Source organism: Leptidea sinapis, chromosome 24 (genome assembly GCF_905404315.1).
Source record: "Leptidea sinapis chromosome 24, ilLepSina1.1, whole genome shotgun sequence".
Lineage (NCBI taxonomy): Eukaryota > Metazoa > Arthropoda > Insecta > Lepidoptera > Pieridae > Leptidea > Leptidea sinapis.
This window is the reverse complement of record NC_066288.1, coordinates 13,008,658-13,030,322: the sequence shown is the minus strand read 5'-3', so window position 1 is coordinate 13,030,322 and position 21,665 is coordinate 13,008,658. Positions and strand designations below refer to the sequence as shown.

Here is a 21,665-nt window from a genome sequence, read left to right as displayed (position 1 = left end):
GTAATTAATCTAGAAAGTTCTAAGGCTTTCTGAAATAATCTAGAAAGTTCTAAGACTTTCTGGAATGATCTAGAAAGTTCCAAAATGTGTCAATTAAATTGATGAAATTGATGAGAAACGGTCTAGAAAATTCTAAAAATTTCTGGGAAATTCCAAAATGCGTGCAACTGATAATAATAATAATTAAACATGCGATGTAATTTAACCCGAGCAACGCCGGGTTTCGCTGCTAGTAACCTTATGTTTTACTTGATTTACGCCAGCGTTTAATATTTAAATCATAATAATATTGTAATATTGACACACTTTCACACAAATTATCTTGCCCCAAACTAAGCATAGCCTGTACTACGGGCACAAGACAATGATATAATATTTAATACAATAATAACACGGAAACAAACATACATATTCATCATATAAATGTTTGCCACGTACCGGGATTCGAACCCGGGACCTCTAGCTCAGTAGGCATAGTCACTAACGACTGGGCTAAAGGGGTCGTCAAAATAAATGTTTAATTAAGATAAAATCGTGCTCAAGAAAACATTGAGTATATAGCGCGATATAACGGTCCAGAATGCCTTAGGCTTTAAAAACGACCTAAACAATTGCCTTCTCCTTTTCGATGCAATATAGCGTAAGTCACGTTTTTGTTCTTGTAATAAAATCTGCCATGCGTGTGATTATCGTGGGGACGTTATTGTATAATTTCTAATATTGGGTGCAGAATTATGGCAAACACTAACCCCCTTATTCATAATGGTCCGCTAACTTTAAACAGCCGCTTAGGAGTGTTTTTTTCTCACTCTGACTTAGGTCAATAGAAGAAGACAGAGTGAGAATTAGTAATGCTTTAAGTTAGCAGACTATTTAAGGGGGTGTGTGTGTCAGATTTAAATTGATATATGTACCTAAATTTAAAAAAAAATAATGAAATAGCCTGAGAATTTCTTAAATGTCTAAAAAACCGTTTAAATAATATGCTTTCTAATTTTTAAAAACAATTTACATTTGTACAAAGATAACTTGAGTTTTGAACAGGAGTAGGTCTAAGATAATTTATATATCTAGATCTAGAGCCTCTTGTTGCTAGACAATCGATGAAAACAGGGCAGGCCTATGACTTTAATGTGCGGGACTAGCTATGTCTTGAACTCGCGATTTGTATGTCAATGTCTAAATAGAAGTTAACTGTCAACCTCAATTGTTGTCAAATGATCTAATGCGTGGGTATATTATATGTTACCTCTGCTGTATACTCATCAGTGTCACCCAGACGTAACGTCACTGTGAATACTTTTTTGTGAGCGGGCCCTGTCTCTGATGTGAGGCGATATTGATGCTTAATCTGAAATCAAACAAGAATCAAATAACTAACATTATTTAGATAATATTTATACTGCGTAGGTAATTGATACGCTCTGCACATTACAATGTATTGCCGCTAAGGATTCTTGTAAAACCCAAAAATTCTGAGCATAGTAATATTAACACATTACGGTAGAAATAGCAGTGGTACCTCCCCATAATCTAGGCGGCATCCTGTGCAAAGGAGCCTCCCACTGCTATTACATTTTAAAGAATGTGTAACAAACCTTATTGTACCTGGCCAATTCATTGACCAGGCACATTGGTGTCTTCTCTTTACTGTTGGCCATGTTAGCGGACGGGCGATTCGCCTCATTCTCGCCCGCTCCCGCCTGTGTCTCCATATCACTCTTCGGTTCCGCTACCGCTCCCGCGCCGCTCGTGCCTTTGTTATCTTCCTCTTTTTGTGTCTGTTCTTTTGTTAGTACGTTGGCGTTCGCTGACACTGTTGTTATACCTAAATTTAATAAGATTGTTTTAACATTATACAAGTACCTATAAGCTGTTTTGTGATATGTCAATAGATACAAACTTAAACACACAAACATTCAAACATCAAGTAGTATTGTTTGCAGATAACACTTCATTCACATAAAAAGAAACGTATGACGAAGTAATAAATGCTCCTGCCTACATCATCTACAGGTATAGGCTTACCCCCTTATTCATAATGGTCCGCTAACTTTAAACAGCCGCTTAGGAGTGCTTTTTCTCATTCTGACTTAGGTCAATAGAAGAAGACAGAGTGAGAATTAGCAATGCTTAAAGTTAGCAGACTATTATGAATAAGGGGGCTATTGTTCATTTAACAAGACAACCAAATATTTAAAATTTATTGCGCCAAGCATCGGAATGTAAATGCGAGTGTTTTATCAAAGTAATACCGGTTCATACTGCTGTTTCATTGGCATTACTTGGCAAATTTGAATAAAAAATTGTATGTAGGTACTTATGTATGCACGCAAGAAGTTATATTTCTTTGGCCTAACAAAGCAAAAATCATTAAAATGATTTATTCCTCGTGCTATTCTACGTTTTTTGAAAGAACAATTTTGTAAAAATCCTGCATAGATGGCTTTGTGAAAATGAATATGGCTTCAAGCCCATACGGCTTGAACCCTTTGCCTGTCCTAATAATGGACGAAGAAACCAAAAGAAAATAACGAATGACGCAAACGTCATAAAATTTTAGGAACCAATTTCAACCTGTTACTTTTGTATTACAGTGATGCGCGCGCATCTTAAAATTACACTCTCATCATTTTTTCATAACGCGCCTAAAGAAGTATAACTTCAAAAAATATAAATCACTAACGGCCTTACAAATAAACTTGGTATAAAGTTATAACTAAGCATAAACAAAGAATACGCAAAATGTTTACAATATCGTTGACAACACTGTCAATACAATGATAATTCTGAAGTTTTCCGAATGACAAGCTGCCTTGCAAATAAACGCGGGAAACGTTATACGTCCGAATGAACCAATCGTAAGCAAAATGTCTATTTGTAAACATTTTGCATTTTCTTGGTTAATGATTAGTTATAACTTTATGCCAATTTTATATGTAAGGCCGTAAATGTTTTGGTTGAACAACATATATAGCCAGAATAAAAATTGTATATACCCAAAGAATAAGTGTTATAGTTAATCAGATAAAATCGCATGTTAGTGGGACTTAGCACTGGCGTAGCAATACAAGAATTTGGTCAAGATCTGTAGCTTGTTACAGACAGACGCCTATGCCACATGTATTTAATTGGAACTAGAATTGGTCGACGACTTTTATGAGTGGCATCGGCAATATTGGCTTACTAATATAATGGTGGGTGGACATGTGACGCGCTTTCATTATGATTATGCTGAAATAGTTTCACGCCATTTAAGAAAACTACTTCTGAGCACATAAGTTCATATTTACATAACTTATACGTGCATACTACTATATATGTTTTGCAATAACAACACATAAATTGTTACAGCTAACTATATTACTACACGGCTACACTATCTCCGGACCTCGCTGGAACGTTAAGCCCCATTCCAATCACCTTTCACCTCCTCGCGGTCATCCAGTTGCGTCAATACGGTTTGCAGTTTCATTACAGTTATATGTCGTGATATTTTCGTGCTATCACTGATGTGTTTTTGAAGTTTTCATTATTACGTTTTGACTTTTGTTGTAAATAGTTCTGTAGTTTCTGTTGTTCTGGGTGGCTTTAATAGTACTGCCAGAAAGTAGGATATTACGCAACTAGTGAGAAAAGTAGGTCATTCTCACCCGCGGTATATTGCCGTCAATAGTGGCAATGTCCTACTTATCTCACGTGGTGCGTATACGATTTTTTTCCCACCTGGATGAAAAGGCTCGCTCTTAGTCCCTGGTACGAGGGACAAAAGTCGTCTTGCCGGAAGAGAATCGGCCACTTTTCTCCCAAGTACCAGGTACCTAAAAGCCAGCTTTTCTTTTAATACTTTTTTTACTTGGGTAACCCAGATTCTGTCATTGACTTTTCATCATTATAATAATAATAATCAGCATCACAATACAACACATTCATATTAATCTGTAATACAGGAAAAATAAATCATTGTTTATTTATTAATAATAATTTCCTAGTGATGCTTGTTTTGCACACCGTACCAAAGCGACGATGTGACGTCATCAACGTCCAGTCCAGAGATAATGTGACCGGGTAATACAATGCGATAAAAACATAACTGACCAAAGCCGACGTTGTGCTTTGGTTGCACCAACCGTATTGGCGATGGCTGTCTGCGCAGACCTAAATGTGAAAAAAAGTATTACAACAATAATTATTTTAACGCAACTAATGGTTTAAAAAATATGATATATTTTAATTTCTTTGTATTCTGTTTCAGCAGAAATTATTAACATACCCCGAAGTAGAGCAATAGTTACACTGAGAACTTAGTTTTCAGTTCTCAGTGTACATATTATTATTATTCTCAATAGATATAATTTTGTTAACATCTTCGTAAACAATTTTCTTAGAATTATTTTTCTTTCTTTACAATCTCAAACCAATACATCGCAAACATCGTGTCTAAAAAGTGTATCAACTCTGGTTTCACGTAGTTAGTATGCAATATTTGAAGCGCACTCGGACACTACATTTTTGGCAATGACTCGCAATTTTATAGAACAAAACGTGCCATACAATGGATTAGGAAAGCAATGATTCTCCACAAAATTCAACTAAACATGATGAGCTAAATGTCAGTTCTTGTCTATAGCTTTGCTATTAATTAGTGGGAGCATCAGTGAGGATCATAGCAACAGTCGGCTGTGAGGTCGTTATCTTGCGAGTCTATCATTGTCTCTACTTCTATTCTCACTTGGTTGTGATATCAGCTAGGACTCTACCAATAGTTGTTTATGTGGTGGACATCTTGCGAGTCTATCATTGTCTATGCTTTTACTCTAAATTGGTTGTTACATCAGCTAGGACTTTGCCAGCAGTTGTTTGCGTGGTTGACATGTTGCGAATCTATCATTGTCTCTACTTCTAGTCTCAATTGGTTGTAATATCAGCTAGGACTTTACCACATTGTCTCTACTTTTACTCTAAATTTATTGAATTTCAGCTAGCACTATACCAGCAGTTGTCTGCGTGGTGGACCTCTTGCGTGTCTATCGTTTTCTATACGTTTTTTCTCAATTGGTTGTAATATCAGCTTCGACTACACCAGCAGTTGCTTGCGTGGTCGACATCTTGCGATTCTATCATTGTCTATGTTATTACTCTAAATTGGTTGTTACATCAGCTAGAACTATACCAGCAGTTGGCTGCGTGGGCGATCCCTTGCGTGTCTATCGTTGTCTATACGTTTTTTCTCAATTGGTTGTAATATCAGCTACGACTACACCAGCAGTTGCTTGCGTGGTCGACATCTTGCGATTCTATCATTGTCTATGATATTACTCTAAATTGGTTGTTACATCAGCTAGAACTATACCAGCAGTTGGCTGCGAGGGCGATCCCTTGCGTGTCTATCTTTGTCTATACCTTTTTTCTCAATTGGTTGTAATATCAGCTACGACTACACCGGCAGTTGCTTGCGTGGTCGACATCTTGTGACTCTATCATTGTCTATGATACTACTCTAAATTGGTTGCTACATCAGCTAGGACCATACCTGTAGTTGGTAGCGTGTTGTTCGCGGCCCGCGCGGTATGCAAGGGGTGGTTTGAATGCGCGGCGTGATGCGGCGCATGCGGGCACGGTACCGCACCCGATGCTATGTACCCGCTCATTGGGTACCGACGTAGCGGACGACCTTGTTGCTGTACACATACAAGAATTACTTTATTTGTATATTTATAGTTGAATAAGAACTTTGCTTTAATCTTAATATATATATATATTTCTTTTGTGCATCTATTGTAACTGAACTCTACCTAAACGGCTTGACCGATTTTGATGATTTGTTTGTGTGTTGCAGTGAATTTGAGATTAGTTTAGATACTCAATTCCGTCCATATAATATAATTCTTCTGCCCATGTGTATGTTAGTAAATCCTCCTAACGGCTGGACCGATTTTTCAAATTTAGGAAGTGTGTAGGTACAGGGCAACGTCTGACGGGTCCACTAGTTTCTTTATGATTTTTATCTACACCCCTGCTTTAAATCCTCTATTAAAGATTCTGAAACAGTTAGCTTATTACCAACAAAAACACCCAATGTTGTAATAACCATTACATCATCCAAACGAGTGTTGTAATGTTGTACTGAATTTCATAACAACGCTCCTTGGTTTCTTTTCGATCCCTTCATGCGCAAAGAGTGTCAACAATCAGCCACATTCTTATTGCTCGATGCGTGGTATCTGTATGAATTTCAAAAAAAGAACATTTTCGTTTACGCGCGTTCCACACTACCAGAACGTGGCGTGCCGTAAAAAAAAAGTAGGATATTCGAAACCCCGCCATTTTTCTTGAAAAAAGAGAGCGATTCAATTTTTTATCTACGCCCATGCTTTAAATCCTCTATTAAAGATTCTGTAACAGTTAGCTTATTACCAACATTAAAACACCCAATGTCGTAATAACCATTACATCATCCAAAGGAGTGTTGTAATGTTGTACTGAATTTCATAACAACACTCCTTGGTTTTTTTTCGATCCCTTCATGCACAAAGAGTTTCAACAAACAGCCACATTCTTATTGCTCGATGCGTGGTATCTGTATGAATTTCAAAAAAAGAACATTATCATTTATGCGCGTTCCACACTACCAGAACATGGCGCGCCGTAAAAAAAAAGTAGGTTATTCGAAACCCCGCCATTTGTATTGAAAAATAAGCGATTCAAGTTTTAACAGCACACCGCCGGATATTTTAAACACTGCAAAATAACATAATAATCAAGTTAATTTTAATAATTGCACTATACAAAATGTAAATAACTACTAAAATTAATAATTCTTTCATTAATACTTAGTTTATTTGTATATATTCAGTTATGGATAATATTAGGTTACTACTAGGACTAGCTGTTTTAATAATAGCAGTGAACCAACTGTTTCAGAATATTTTAGAGGATTCATATTCTGGGTGTAGATAAAGTCTTGTATGTAACTGTTGATAATTAGCTATTAAAACACTCATGTGATATTATTATCCCACATTCGTGTTTTAATACCCCTTATTACACAACAGTTGCATAAATAACTATTAATTTATGATTCGAAGCGTGGAGACTAGCAAGACGTTCTGTTGGGATTATTAAATACACAAAATTCCGAGTGGCATGATTGCGCTTAAACATAAGATGTTAAGTCTCCACAAGAGTCTTACACCCATATTCTAAGTCGTAAACTCATGATTTCCTCGACTCGACTCAACCTCACTGAGGGGTTTTTATATTCACAGTTGTAATTTTTGTCCTTACCTCAAACACCTTCCTCACTCGAGGTGAGTTTGAGTCGAGGAACCAACTGTCAAGTGTAAGGTTGATCGCCATCTACCTTGAGGAAGTTTATAAGTAATTGTTAGCTACAAAAGACATTATTTCATTAATTTTTTATAATGTCTTTCGAAAGTTTTATTGAATATATGTACGATAGTCCTTACGACTACTTATCGCGACGATATTTACGAGATGCAGAAAATCCGATGGAAATTTATGATGAAAATGAATTTCGAATAAGATTCCGCTTCACCAAAAATATTGTGGCAAGCTTTTTGTTACCCCTGCTCTTCCAAAATACTGGAGACAGCAATCGTGGATTGCCGATTCCACCCGTGATCCAAATGCTAGCAGCCTTACGATTTTACGCAACTGGAAACTTTCAAGTAAGTATTCTTATAAGTTGTCTACATTCATAAAATTGCAATACAAAGCTTTGTATGTATACATTTTTACTTTAATCGATATTTTTACAGATTGTTTGCGGCGACTTGCACCAAATAAGTCAATCAGTCGTTTCAAAGATTGTGGCCAATGTATCGAAAGCTTTAGCTTTAAAAATAAGGCGCTTCATTAAATTTCCTGACGTCCCTGAGGAAGCTAATGTGAAGATTCAATTTCATCGTGTTGCTGGATTTCCTGGGGTTATTGGATGCATTGATTGTACTCATATTCCAATAAAAAATCCAAACCGACAAAACGGCGAAGTATTTCGCAATCGTAAAGGTTGGTTTTCAATTTATGTGCAAATAGTATGTGGCCCTCGGATGGAAATATATGATATCGTAGCACGCTGGCCTGGATCTGTCCATGACTCTAGAATATTTAATAATAGCAGGTGTTATATGAGATTTGAAGAAGGGGAAATTGCAGGTTTACTGATTGGTGATAGTGGTTATGCACAGTCATCATACATGTATACACCAGTCCATAATCCATAATCCACAATCACAACCTGAATTCAAATATAATAGGGCCCATATCAGTACTAGAAATATTATAGAAAGGTTTAATGGTGTATGGAAAAGAAAATTTGCATGTTTAAATAGAAAACTGCAAAATAATCTATCAAATACATGTAATATTATAGTGGCATGTGCTGTGCTACATAATATTAGTATTGAGACCAATCAAGAAATGACTGAACCCTTAACCAATCTTGCTGTAGTTCCAGTACCTCACACTGGTGATACAGCACGAGGTAGTGTTATAAGGGCTGCATTTATAGCAAGACATTTTAGTTAACACCTACATCTTATTATGTTTTTATATATACATTTTTTTATATGTTACTTTATTTTTTTAAATGTTACTTTGAGGAAAATTTAAATATTAATCTTTACTATTATTGTTCTATTAATAAGTTTGTTAAATACTGCTCACAACTAAATTTTTGGATGATTTATAAATGAATGAATACTAAGCAATAGTTTTTTATTACACAATAGAATTGAAATAAACATATACATACAACCTAATACTAAATTAATTTTCAAAATTTTTATTTTTAAGTATTCTTAAACTTAATTCAGCCTCTTTTCTTTTGGCTCTATTGCAGAGGAGAAGTTCCTCTGCAGCTTCTCTCTCAGTTTTGGCTTTGAGAAAAATCTCCTCTGCTGCCTTCACCATTCACTCCTTCTCAGCTATTCTGAGCTTATGCAGCTCCTCTTCCCTTTTCTGAGATTTTTCATATGCTTGTTGATGGATATGAAATTCTTCTTGAATCACTCTGGTCCGTATATTTCTTGACTCTGAAATGTAAATCATATAATAAGACCTATATTGTAAATGTAAAACAACAATTTCAGAAATTTATTGATTTTTTTTTAAATAATAACAATAGGCCTGTGGTCTCCGTCTCTCTAACCATACCATCAATAGAGAACAAGTTAAACTGTCGACCCAGTCACTACCACTAACAACTGATAATAAATGTAAAGAGTTGCAATAAGTTATCTAAGCCCATCAACCAGTATTTTATCAGCATGGCGAGTTGAGGCTCTATATCCCCTATCTTCAAATAATAAGAAAAGACACCAGTGATCAACAGTCAGACATTAATTAAGTGGATTATGGCAACTATTTTGCCTATTATAATGTGTTCAGGTATAACATTTTTTTAATTTAATTGAATGTACATTCATTTTAAACTTTGACAAAATATTTTTATAACTACCTTGTGATGGAGCTGCACTATAATCAGTCAACCGGGACTCTGTCAAATGTGGAGGAGTGTTTATAATGTTTTCTGTAAAATTACGTATAACATTAATACTTAACAATAAACATAATATTATTTTTTATAATTTTAAAAAGGTTGGTTATTTTACCTCTTTCTGACACATGTTCAACTGCTGGTACTTGAGATGACATGTCTAACAACACATCATCAATTTGGATTACTGCCAAACAGAAAAACAGTCATAAAAAATCACAAATGGCAATAAACTTAAAGCAGTAAATACCAGAAGTACTTCAATGTTATTTACCTGCACTACAAGGTATGTTATCACTGTCGATTACATCTGCCAGCTCCACATCTGTCTGTTCAGTGAGAGCATCCTCCAGTACAGGGACTTGGCTAGAGGTACTAGGTATGTAAGCATTAAGGAACCACCACCGGTCCTCATCCTTTCCCTTTTCTCTAAGGCCAACATACTTTTACGCCTGGTCCCAACATTTTTTAAGTTGAGCTTCAGTCCTCTAAAAATAAAGTGATAAAGAAATAATTGCTCAAATGTTTCGTAAAGTTTGCCTTAAGTGAATATAATAGAATAAAATATATTTTCAACTACAGTAAGTACTTACTTTTGAATTCGTTTCTATGGCATTGTACTCCTCTGTTAGGCTAAGCCAGGGATTTTTTTTAGCCACTGCGCTCCCCATAGTGGCTATCGAATTTAATTTGTATTTGATCACTAACTCCTGCAGACAAATCTTTTCGGCTTCATTGAAAAGCTGTCTTCCAGTTGCAGTCATTTTAAATAATTGCTCAATAAGAACAACAACACACGATTGAATTCACTTGTATATTGCGAAGCGAACAAAATATTTTCTTCTCCAAGCCACCCATTTCACAAATATCACAGTATTTTTTGCGCAAAACATGGGTTTTGTTTTCAAGTGCATTTAAGGAATTCGAATTACGCTGCGTTAATATTTGTTTATTTATGTGTTCGCTTTCATTTGACACTTCACTAATCACTTGACACAAGAAGTTGAAAGCCACAGATAAAAAATCGTCAATAATAAGGTTAGCATTCCTCCAAACGATGACGTAATTCATGAGTTTTACCTCGACTCACACTCATTCGAGGAACCTCATGAATTCCTCAAACTGACAACTATGAATACCAAACTTGAGTTCCTTTCAAGTCATTCCTTGAGGCCTCCTCGACTGAGTTCGAGTCGAGGGACTTTCGAGGTAACGACTTAGAATATGGGTGTTAGTAATCGCTAAGAAAGGCGAATTGGAACACAAATAATTCTTGACTGCTTGGCCACAAATAAAGGCGTGGTGTGTTTCGGTAATCTATATATATATAAAAATGAATTGCTGTTCGTTAGTCTCGCTAAAACTCGAGAACGGCTGGACCGATTTGGCTAATTTTGGTCTTGAATTATTTGTGGAAGTCCAGAGAAGGTTTAAAAGGTGAATAAATAGGAAAATGCTGCTAAAGTAAATAAAAACAACAAAGTTGTTTTTCCTTTGATGTGTCCATACATAATTTCTATGAGAGAATTTATTGACGTACGGTTTGACAGTTCTGTGAAACAATTTCATTACGACAGCAGGGTGCATATTTTACGAAGTGATTTTTGATGTTATGATATATCATTGACAAATTCATATAAAAACATTATTTTATTTATTATATACAGAACAACATCTGTCGGGTCAGCTCGTAATATATAAAATATACTTTTATTTGAGGTGCAATCACGATGAAACTACTGAATAGGGATGGGACCATTCTATGTGGAATTACGTATTCATAATAGGAGTTAAGTTAGTATGAAATTGCCGTTTTACCGCAGTGGCTAGTGGCTACTTTATATTAAAATATTACCGCCTTGTATAATAATTGGATCATTTGACTTTCAATTGTATTTTCATTTTGTTTTGAAAGGTAAGATGCACCTTGATAAATAGACTAGTTTAAATGACGTATTTGAAGAGGATACGGCTAATGAAGCAAGGGACGATGGTTGTTTGGAGTGAAGAATGAGCCCCGACGAAGACCAGCTATTAAATAGTGACGATTTAAATGGAATGGTAGAAATAGATTCGCATCAAACAATGATTTAAGGCAAGGTAATTCATTAACAACGCTAGATACAAACTTAACATAATATTTAAATAAAACACGTTTAAAGGATTAAAAAGCGTGTAATTGTAACGGTTTTACATTAGATGTTTGCGTAAAAGTTACATTTTTATTTTAGTTAACCTGACGTTTACCGACAAGAGCTTTCCAGCTCTCGTTTTCAGGGGGACATCTAATGTAAAACCGTTACAATTACACGCGTTTTAATCCTTAAAAAGTGTTTTATTTAAATGAGTAACACTCGCGTTAATCAAAAATAATACTATGGGTACATCTATGTTGCACGCGTTTAAGGAGCATTGCAGACATTTTGCAGCGAATTTTTGTGATGTCTTCGTGGTGAAATTTACTAGAGCTGCATGCCTCAGACCAGTTAAAGCAATAATAGTAAAAGTCTATTGTAATTAATTTTGTAACATACCGAATTAAGCTATTAATTCAGAGTGAGACAGTCCAGACTCGTCAACCGTTCTTCACCATTATCCATGATAACGTTTTTAACTCTGCAGGACTATTAAAACTCTCCGACATCCTCTATATACCACCAGACCAATAGATAATTTTCGCGATTTCTTTCGGATAATCTTTAAATGGTGAAAATTCTTAAGAACCAATACAAAATACCTTCACAAAGTTCGTTCAATTCAGATCCCCAGAGTCCTACCGCAAAGACTTAAGCGAACTTCTCGTGAGAAACAAATAAATATATTTTAACTTACAGTGTTCCAATTTTTCAGTACTAAAAACTGCAAGCAATTTCATACTTTGAACTGCTAATAGATGATTATGGGTTATTTATTTTGTAGGTTCCATTGACACTGTCATTTTTTTGATTTACTTATAAGTACTTTTGTACATTGAGCCACGGCGATATGTAATAGTTTAATAGTAGCTATAACAGATTACTCATTTTGTCAATAAATACGATCAGCTTAATAGAACAACCGCCAACATCGCGACGCTCGCGCGTCGCTTGCATATTGTTAATTAATGACACTGTTGTTATTAAATGAATAAAAATACTAATAAATAATACGGCGGAAACTGAACGAGTGTACCAGGCAGGAGTCGGCTAGCAGTCAAAAGTGCCGAATGCTCGTGGGGCGAATCACATCTGCTCCAAAAGATGTCACTTCGTGATGACCACGACCGCTCGACCAAGAATGTAACGAAGAAGAATACGCTTACATACGTTTTTGAAAATTGTAGTGTGTCTAATGGAGTACTGTAACAGGGAGATCTTGTTCGCCATATAACTCATAAAGAGAAGGGACCACAACTTTCGGCCTAATATTTAATATAATATCTACATAATGATATAAAATATATGTATATAAAGCAAATGATTTAATGGATATAGATCTAGAAGATAACTGTGCAACGATCCGATGCGTAAAGGAAGGGTTCACATGTTAAATTAGTCTACAAATTGTGATAATAGTTGAACCATAAAATAAATCTAGAGTACAAGGACGATATACCCATATACCTGAAAAAAATTATACCAAAAGGAGTTGTACCGAATCAACGAATAAAAATAATGGATGGTGATGATTAGGATTTTCAAAATATTTACTTAATTAATAAAAATCCGAGTGGAAGCAAGACAACATTTAGAGTGCGACTGTAAAATGCGGATTACATACTTCGTCTACAACCCGCCATTCTTACAGGTATACCGTAGCTATTAAAGGATACTTCTCGTATAATTTTTAAAAAGTTATTAATGTCATTTGACTGATTAGGTAACATACTTTCGATATCAATTTAAATTGGTTTCTTGATATCTGTCATAGATACGAAATAACACAAAATAATCGCCACACTTAACCATTACACCCTGCTTAAATATATAGAACTGCAGGTTAGATTTGAATTCAAATCATCTAAGCCTTATTTCTTAGACACTTGGCCCTTATCTAAAAATAAGAAAATATTGCGATATCTTCTTTTAATATATAGTAGTTATATATATATATATATATATTAAAGTTATTAAAGGTATATGTAGGTATTTTGTGAGATAAAAGTGTTTGTACCGGTGGAACAGAGTGGTGTTGCGCTGGCTGATGGTGCATTGATCTGATGGGATGCGGTTGTCTCTGCGAAGGTGGCTGATGATGCTGCGGCGGTACTGACATTGAGCCCATCCCGCTCATCCGGCCGTGGCCACCCATTCCTCCACCCCCCGCACTGGGACCTAACGGCACCCTGTGTCACAAATTTTCATTTCTTTAACATTATTATAGCTAATGTTATATGTTATCACTAAGCCAAATGTAGATTAAGGCCCCATTTTATTAGTCTGTATTTATAGTACTATCAAATAAATATTTTAAAATCATCATCATCAGCCGGAAGACGTCCACCGCTGACAAAGACCTTCCCCAGAGATTTCCACGACGATCGGTCCTGCGCTGCCTTCATCCAACGTATTCCAGCGATCTTGGCTAGATCGTCGGTCCATCTTGTAGGATGCTTACCAACACTGCTCTTCAATTGATATATTAAATATTTCAATTGAATTATTAAAACTTTCGTTAGACATTATAAACTTTAGGTTGTATCCCGTAGCACGAATTTGGCGGTATAAAATATTGTAGTTGATAGAGCTCTAGTCCACGATTAACTAATAACGAAAATAAGAGTGGTAGCACTATAATCGCGGACCAAAGCTCTATCAACTACAATTTATTAAAATTGGTTAGATAGTAGTTATGTTAGAACAGTTTAAACAACGCACCAGCCGAGTTAGCGTGCCGCGGCAGCGGCCGTCGAGTGACACAGCCGAATTGTAGGCGTTTCCTTCCCATTAACAAATTAGGGAGGGGAGAGTACATTTTTTTTTGCGTTATTTCTTGAAAACTGTGTATTACGTTGTAATAAGAGTGGTAGCACTATAATCGCTCAAAGCTCTATCTACTACAATTTATTAAAATTGGTTAGGTTAGGTTATGTTAGAACAGTTAAAACAACGAAACAATGCCAGAAACGAATCCTAGGCGTTTCCCTTTCTTTCCTCCAGATAAAAATGTCCCAATCCTTATCATATATCATAATTTGAGGTTAGGATATAATATATATATAATGCTTTTTTCTCTGGAACGGTGCATTACCTTGTAATAAGACTGGTAGCATTATAATCGTGGACTAAAACTCTATCAATTAAAATATTTTTACGTCATAATTCGTGCTACGGGATACTAAGTTTTAACCTAAACTTTATTTGTCTAAAACGGCTTTCCTCACGGTTTGCTGGAGTTGGTACCGACTAGTTTCGGATCATTCAGAAGTACTTCGTTTGATACGGGACATCACCGCGAACCAACTCCACTCACCCTGACGAAGGACCTCCGAATGGTCCGAAACTAGTCGGTACCAAGTCCGACAAACCGTGCGTAAAGCTGTTTTAGACAATTAAATATTTCAAACTGGAAACCTTACTCAATCCGATATAATTCCAAACACAAAATAAGTAAGTAAGTAACATAAGTTAAAGGAGGACAATCCACCATATATATGGGTCACCTGATGTTAAGTGATCACCGCCGCCCACATTCTCTTGCAACACGAGAGGAATTACAGAAGCATTACTGGCCTTTTAGAAAAGTGTACACGCTTTCTTTGAAGGTACCCATGTCGTATCATCCTGGAAGCATCACACAAGGAAACTCATTCCGCAGTTTAGTTATGTGTGGAAGAAAGTTCCGTGAAAATAGCTTGTGCTTTAAAATTAACTTATTACACCCCATGATATAATGACAATGGAAAGAATTAACCACTTCACAATACAATGAACACAATCACCGACAACGTCTTGAGAAATCTTAATTAAACCTAACTATATGAGAAAAAACACTAAACATTTAAGCTCTTAAAATCTTTTGCTTACTTCACTCTCACTACAACAGCTCAAAATGTCCGCGAGAAATTCGAAAGTCTTTCTTGGGACATTTTGTAAGCAGCTCTGCCTGTGCACTACTGTTGTTTCAGCTGGTTTGCCATTGAAAAGATGTGATATATCAGACCGAGCACAAAACTTATATTCAGTACTAGGTCTGTTCAAATCAAAGCCGTCATATGTTCCTTTCATGACCAGTTTATGTAACAATGGGAGCCGCAAAGGACCCTTCACATATCAACAAATTACACATAATTTGCATATCAATATGAAAAATACCCCGCCAGTCTATAGACAAGTAAAACAGAGAGATTTTATCTTTATTGAGCTGTGTCAATGTTTGAGTGAGTAATTCTTCTCAGGTCGAAAGTGAGATATGAAGCCAGATTTAACACTACAGCACAAATGATTAAATGAAATTAGAATACGCACTTATCTTGCTCAGACTTCTGCAAATGACTTAAGAATATGCATGTTGTAAAATAAGTCTTGGTGAATATATCAATTCCATAAATAAGGAAAACATCAAACACTCTTGGTTTTGCCATAAGAAGCTTTAGCAAGTTTTAAGCACTAAAACTCATCAGTTCTATTGTTTCCTGCGCCTGTAGTATAACAGGATATTGCTCAGAATTGTAGAACCCATGATATAAGCACATATAATAATTAAAAGGAAAAAGTTTTTTTTACTTTCGTAATTAGTGCATCTTCCCATAACCCAAGACGGCATTTTTGCGTACCGTTTTCATATCGAGAGAGCGACTAAGACCAAAGAGACTAATTGTCTCCATTTAGGCGATTCATTTTCGGCGCGCTAGTGACATATCTACCTCTTTTAATACTATAATATCATTGCTCTCTAGTAATATATTTTATACCATTAGAATTAGAAAACTATTAAAGGGCTCAGTGTTACATAATTATATAGAATAATATTGTTATAAAGGCTTTTGATTAAATCGAGAAGCTTTAAAATTAAACATTCACTTTGGGTTGCAGCATGGAATTAGGCTGTATATGTTGGTCATCATTCATGTTCATTTCATACTAATATGAGATGAATATTTGTATGTTTGTTACTAATCCGTGAGACCACCACGTGCTTACGCCAAAACGGGCGAGTAGATCTCAATAATATTTGACAATCATTAGCAGGATTAGACCAAGCTAAAACACCACTTGTTCCTTGATGCGACTGTGCGAGTAGTCTGTATGACGAAGTTAAAAATCATAAGCACTGCGCCAATAGTGCTACGGACATGTGCTCTGAGATTGGATCTTGTCTTTACTCGTCAATTCTGCCTCTCCTACTGATCAGCCATAGTCCCAATATTTATAATAGTCTGCTTAAGTGCACCCATGGGCGGGGGTATGGTCAAACAATATCATTGATTGATTATTCCCCCACTCCCAGTATCTGTCCGATATTGGGTTAGGCGAATGGTTTAGGGATAGTGTAATTCACAGTGAACCCCTCAACAAGGCCAGTGGACTATCTTTCTCGAGGTTGCCGCCCGTTATGGTTGATCACCTTATGTGATTGACACAACAACCTCTGGCCGGTCGTCACGTTCCCAAACCCCTACCCTATCTTAATTCCTCTAACCAATCCCGCATAGCCGAACCGTGGCAGCGCATAGCTACACCCGGGCCCACACATAGCCTTGGAAGACTAAATCCACCACAAAGATCCACACACATCAAGGGCGGGTAGTGTGTGCTTATGTGTACTTCAAAGCTCCGAAAGTAAAAAATGAAAGAGAAAAATGAATGCACAAGAAAATAATGAATTACTCCACTGTCAGTTGAGAATCCCTCACCAAGCAAACCTTGGACTGCCCCTCGTATTCTGGGTGGGGGGCAAAATATGCTCAGGACCCGCCTCAAGCCTGGACCTATCGGGCCTCGCAGAGGCCATACCTGAAAGCATAGACACTGCTACCGTGGCGCAATGGTATATATACCGCTGATCAAACCTACAACAGAGGGCAGAAAGGCCATCAGAATGCAGTCGCCCCAGTGGGCGCGCAAGAAGGGCCTTTCAGCTCGAGATGAAGAAGACAGCACCAATGACGACTGCAGATAAAGAGACTCGTAGTGATCCTGTGCCCTCCACCTCCAAGGAGCCGGTAGCAGAATAGAGAATGAAGGAGTCACCACCACCATCGTCCGGCCAACCGAAAAGGAGACGGAGAACGGTCAACAAACCAGCAGTTGTAAATGAACGTACAGAAGGGAAAACATCGACCCCAGAACCGTCTACCTCAGCCATGCAAGAACGCCATAGCAAGATGGAGACGAATTTGCCGCTGCGACATGAGGGAACAACGAGCGACGAAGATGACGTCCTCCGCAGTCCATAGTCTCTCAAAATCATACATACCAATCTCCAGCATAAACAGGTAGCCGTGGCCACACTACACAGAGTACTAGGCAAATAACAACACTGCTGATCCAGGGTTATTGGATTAGAAAGAATAAAATATATGGCCTAAACAACATTTGCATAAAGTTACTACTAAACACCTCAGTGGACAAACCAAAGAACTCGCATTTATATATCTAACACAGTAAAAACCACTCTGCTTAACCATTTTTGTTCTAGCGACGTCACTGCAGTGAAAATAGCTAGTGCTTGCATCAGTATACATGCCAAGTGAGGGCGAGCCTCCCCCAAAAGAGCTAGCTGAACTGGGAACTGCAAATACCAATCTTTTGATCTCATCATCTCTGCTGACTGCAACACACACCATCCTCCGTGGGGAAGTAAGTAACATATCCATTATACTTATCCTTTTCACAAACAAGAGGAAATTATCGGAAATCCTACCACCAAAATTCTTTTACACCAAACTCTCCTTGTCAAATCAAGTGAGATATCTGGGCCTCATCCTTGATAACAAATTGAACTGGGCGAGTCACATCAATCAATACAGGCCTAACTTGTTTTGGAGGCCTGTATTGCCTTCTACCATTTCAAAAGTAGGCAAAAGATGAGGTATCAGCTCAAAAATAGTACTATGGCTATACACATCTGTCATCAGACTTTCCCTTACCCATGGATCAGTTGTATGGTAGCCCAGGACAGAACTGATAACAGTAAAATCAAAACTACAGAGTCTACAGAGATTAGCGACCGTAGCGGCTACTAGATGCCTGAAAACCACTCCATCACCTCCGCTCAAATACCTCTTGAAACTTAGACCTTTAGATTTAGTCGTACAGGAAAGGAGGGCAAACAGCCTATGGAAACAAAACACAGAAACCACTTGGTCCAAAGTTCTAAAGGGAATCTTGAAGGAAAAACCACTTCTTGATGCACCCATGGACAGAACACTGTGCCACTATGTATTCAATCGAAGATACAGTATTTGACTTAACCTTTCCGCATCGGCGCGCTCCGGATCTCGCTGTACACTGTAGATCGGCAAGCTTCCGGCATTTTCGCGGCATTTTCCCCGTGTGTATTATTTTACGTGTAGTTATAAAATGCTTATAACTAGGGTGATTTGAGTGACTGTCACTGAAAGCTATTGAAACAAGCTATAAGACCATGTATAAATTATTCATATTGTCTTTCTTTTTTATTTCACAAAGACTTTTCATTCGAAAAAAAGTGTAAAAATAGGTATATTTTAAAATAAATATTGTAATTATTGTTAATTACTTGTTTTATTTATTTCCTTTTATGTTTTTGTAATGAATAGTATATGTTAATTATAAAATTAAGCTTAAATCTCCACAAAGAACGATCTTCGTGTAAAGTCTTGATAACGACCGCTCGCTGCGCCGGCCGGGAACAAGTGGACACATAAGTGCTTTGTCCGTAAAGCTATGACGTCGAATATTGGTGGCCTTGAATCGTAACGGATCAAAATGTGTTTGGGAATTCACTCGTTCATAACTGCGTAGGCAAATAAACCATCTTGTACACCTAATAAGGGTGAAAACTGGATGAGGTAAAAGAGTGCCCCGCGGCACAGCCGCTCTCATTGTTTTTTGAATTACCAGTGCCCGCGGGCACGGCTGATGCGGAAAGGTTAATGCGGAAGCAAATGATAACTCTGGCATTAACAAAGTCAGAATATACACAGATGGATCAAAATCCATACATGGTACTGGAGCCGGAGTATTCTCGAACAACCTAAATATAAAAATATCAACAACACTAGACAACCTAAACACAATATTTCACACAAAATGTATTGGAATCACTAGAGGATGCATCTCAGACGGAAGCAGCCAGAGATGATAGAGACCTTAACATAAAGATAATCTCAGACAGTGCATCCATACTTCAGATGCTACAAAACAGCACCATAATGTCTGTCCTTATACTGGAATGTCATAATACACTTCAAACCAGAACAGAGTCACTCAGCAATGGATCACAGGACACAGCAAGCTTTCAAGGATACTCAAGCATTGAGAACAGACATCTCCTCTGTTGTGCAAATGCACAAATGAGCCCCCTGATTTAAAGGATTGCTCCAGTTTATACCCCGGGTAGATGAGGCAGGATGATACATCTTACCATACAGCAGAAGAGGATACCTGTGTCTAGGTAAAAAGAGCAAGGCTGGCTTTGCCCTCTCCAAACGCAAGTAGATGACCATAATTGATTTCATACCATATTTGCATTGCATACTAAAAAACATAAGCACCTTATGTTTATACTACAAATTCTAAATTAATTTGCTTGCTGTCATCATTATCCTAAGACCAAAGACTATCATTGTAGAAATTTCTAAAATTTTATAGATATCCAGTTGATGTCTGTAACTAAATAGAAAAAAGAAAAAAGTTGCATGTGAATATGACTATACTATTTAAATTCTAAAGGAATACTAAAGGTATCAATTTTGAGAAAATAAATGCCTTTAATGCCTTTTTAAGAGATGAATGCTAAGTTAGTATAGCATTGCAAGTTCAAAATACATTTGCCATTGGGCCTGCATTCTCTTACAACACCAGAGGGTCACAGAAGTATTGCCAGTTGCAGTTAATTTTATGTATATTATTTCTAATCATTACCAATGCAATAAGACTTAATAGTGTGCATCACTTAGTTACTTAAAATTACATAGTTTTTTCTCATATTTAACACACAGAGTGTTTTCTATTAACAGCCTTTGAGTGTATTAATAAGAAAATTATATTAAATATAAATTGTGTTTCATATAAACTCAGTGGATTGGAGAAATATACAATACAAATAAACAATAGAAATTTCAATCTTTCTAACTCAATCGTGCATATTTGGAACTAATTAGGCAAATAAAATAGAAAAGCCGAAAAATTACCTAGTCAACGTTACGTGCCTGTTTTCTCTATGCATTTGATGCGGCGGCAGTTGGTGATGTGGGGGCAATCCCTGATGGCCTGGAATGTGCTGCGGCGGATGCCCAGACATCGGCTGATGATGCATGTTCGGGTGATGCATCATTTCTTGGATCGTTGCCTATCAACAGCAAAACAAAACTATTTTATGTACCGGACATTATACGTTAACATCGTAAAGTTGATTTATTAACATACCCTAAACTTGTAATTTTAACACTTTATATTTAAGGGCAACAATCTTAGTGCTCCAATCTTTAAATACACATAACACGTTTTCTTAACGGCAAACAGTAAAGAAAATAATTATTAAAAACTAGGTACTACTAGTATCGTTCAACATGCGGCCATGTTAAATTACACAGAACCAAAGAGTATAATAATATATAGGGAAAAGAGAGCCCTCTCTACGCATTATGAGCTGTCTATTTGAAAACTAGCGCCATCTGAATATTGGCCCCGAAAATAACTATATATTAGCTCGAAATTATGAAATTTATTTTTAATGTTGTGACGTAATTAAATAACTAACTCTACTTTTTAATGTAGGTATTGCAATTTTTTACCATGTTGAAATTGCGCGTAGAGTTAGTTATTTAATTTTGCCACAACATAGAACATAAAGGATAGGATTTAGTAGTGTTGGTATGAGTAATTGAATTGATAAGGTGGGAGAAATAAAAAGCAATGTTTGCATATTATTTTTTATTTTTATAATGTTTAGGTTTATCATAATATTGTTGGGCAGTTGTTTTTGTTTCGTCTTCACCCACATAATATGTTAATTTTCC

At 36.6% G+C, this 21,665-nt stretch overlaps 1 protein-coding gene, 1 long non-coding RNA gene and 1 pseudogene across 44 annotated transcripts in view; 1 reads left to right on the top strand and 2 right to left on the bottom strand.

The window, feature by feature from the left end:
• Positions 1 to 21,231, bottom strand: part of LOC126971834 (double-stranded RNA-binding protein Staufen homolog 2) — a 50,861-nt gene extending 29,630 nt beyond the window's left edge. For 41 of the 43 annotated variants that reach the window (XM_050818321.1, XM_050818322.1, XM_050818280.1 and 38 more), the window contains exons 1-7: positions 21,073 to 21,231; positions 20,838 to 20,995; positions 13,673 to 13,844; positions 5,534 to 5,681; positions 4,099 to 4,158; positions 1,599 to 1,828; positions 1,250 to 1,351 (exon numbers count right to left, since the gene is read on the bottom strand). In XM_050818321.1, the coding sequence (XP_050674278.1) occupies positions 1,250 to 1,351; positions 1,599 to 1,828; positions 4,099 to 4,158; positions 5,534 to 5,681; positions 13,673 to 13,844; positions 20,838 to 20,980 (855 nt within the window). In that variant the 5' untranslated portion in view covers positions 20,981 to 20,995; positions 21,073 to 21,231. The remainder of the gene's footprint in view (positions 1 to 1,249; positions 1,352 to 1,598; positions 1,829 to 4,098; positions 4,159 to 5,533; positions 5,682 to 13,672; positions 13,845 to 20,837; positions 20,996 to 21,072) is intronic. The other 2 variants (XM_050818323.1, XM_050818324.1) reach the window with 2 other exon arrangements.
• LOC126971850 (putative nuclease HARBI1) lies at positions 7,328 to 8,719 on the top strand (annotated as a pseudogene).
• Positions 8,732 to 10,751, bottom strand: LOC126971877 (uncharacterized). Its single transcript, XR_007731003.1, has 5 exons — positions 10,114 to 10,751; positions 9,795 to 10,008; positions 9,636 to 9,707; positions 9,482 to 9,553; positions 8,732 to 9,056 (listed from the first exon to the last, which is right to left on the bottom strand). It is a non-coding gene; the product is annotated as an uncharacterized LOC126971877 (long non-coding RNA).
• Positions 21,232 to 21,665: the final 434 nt, after the last annotated feature.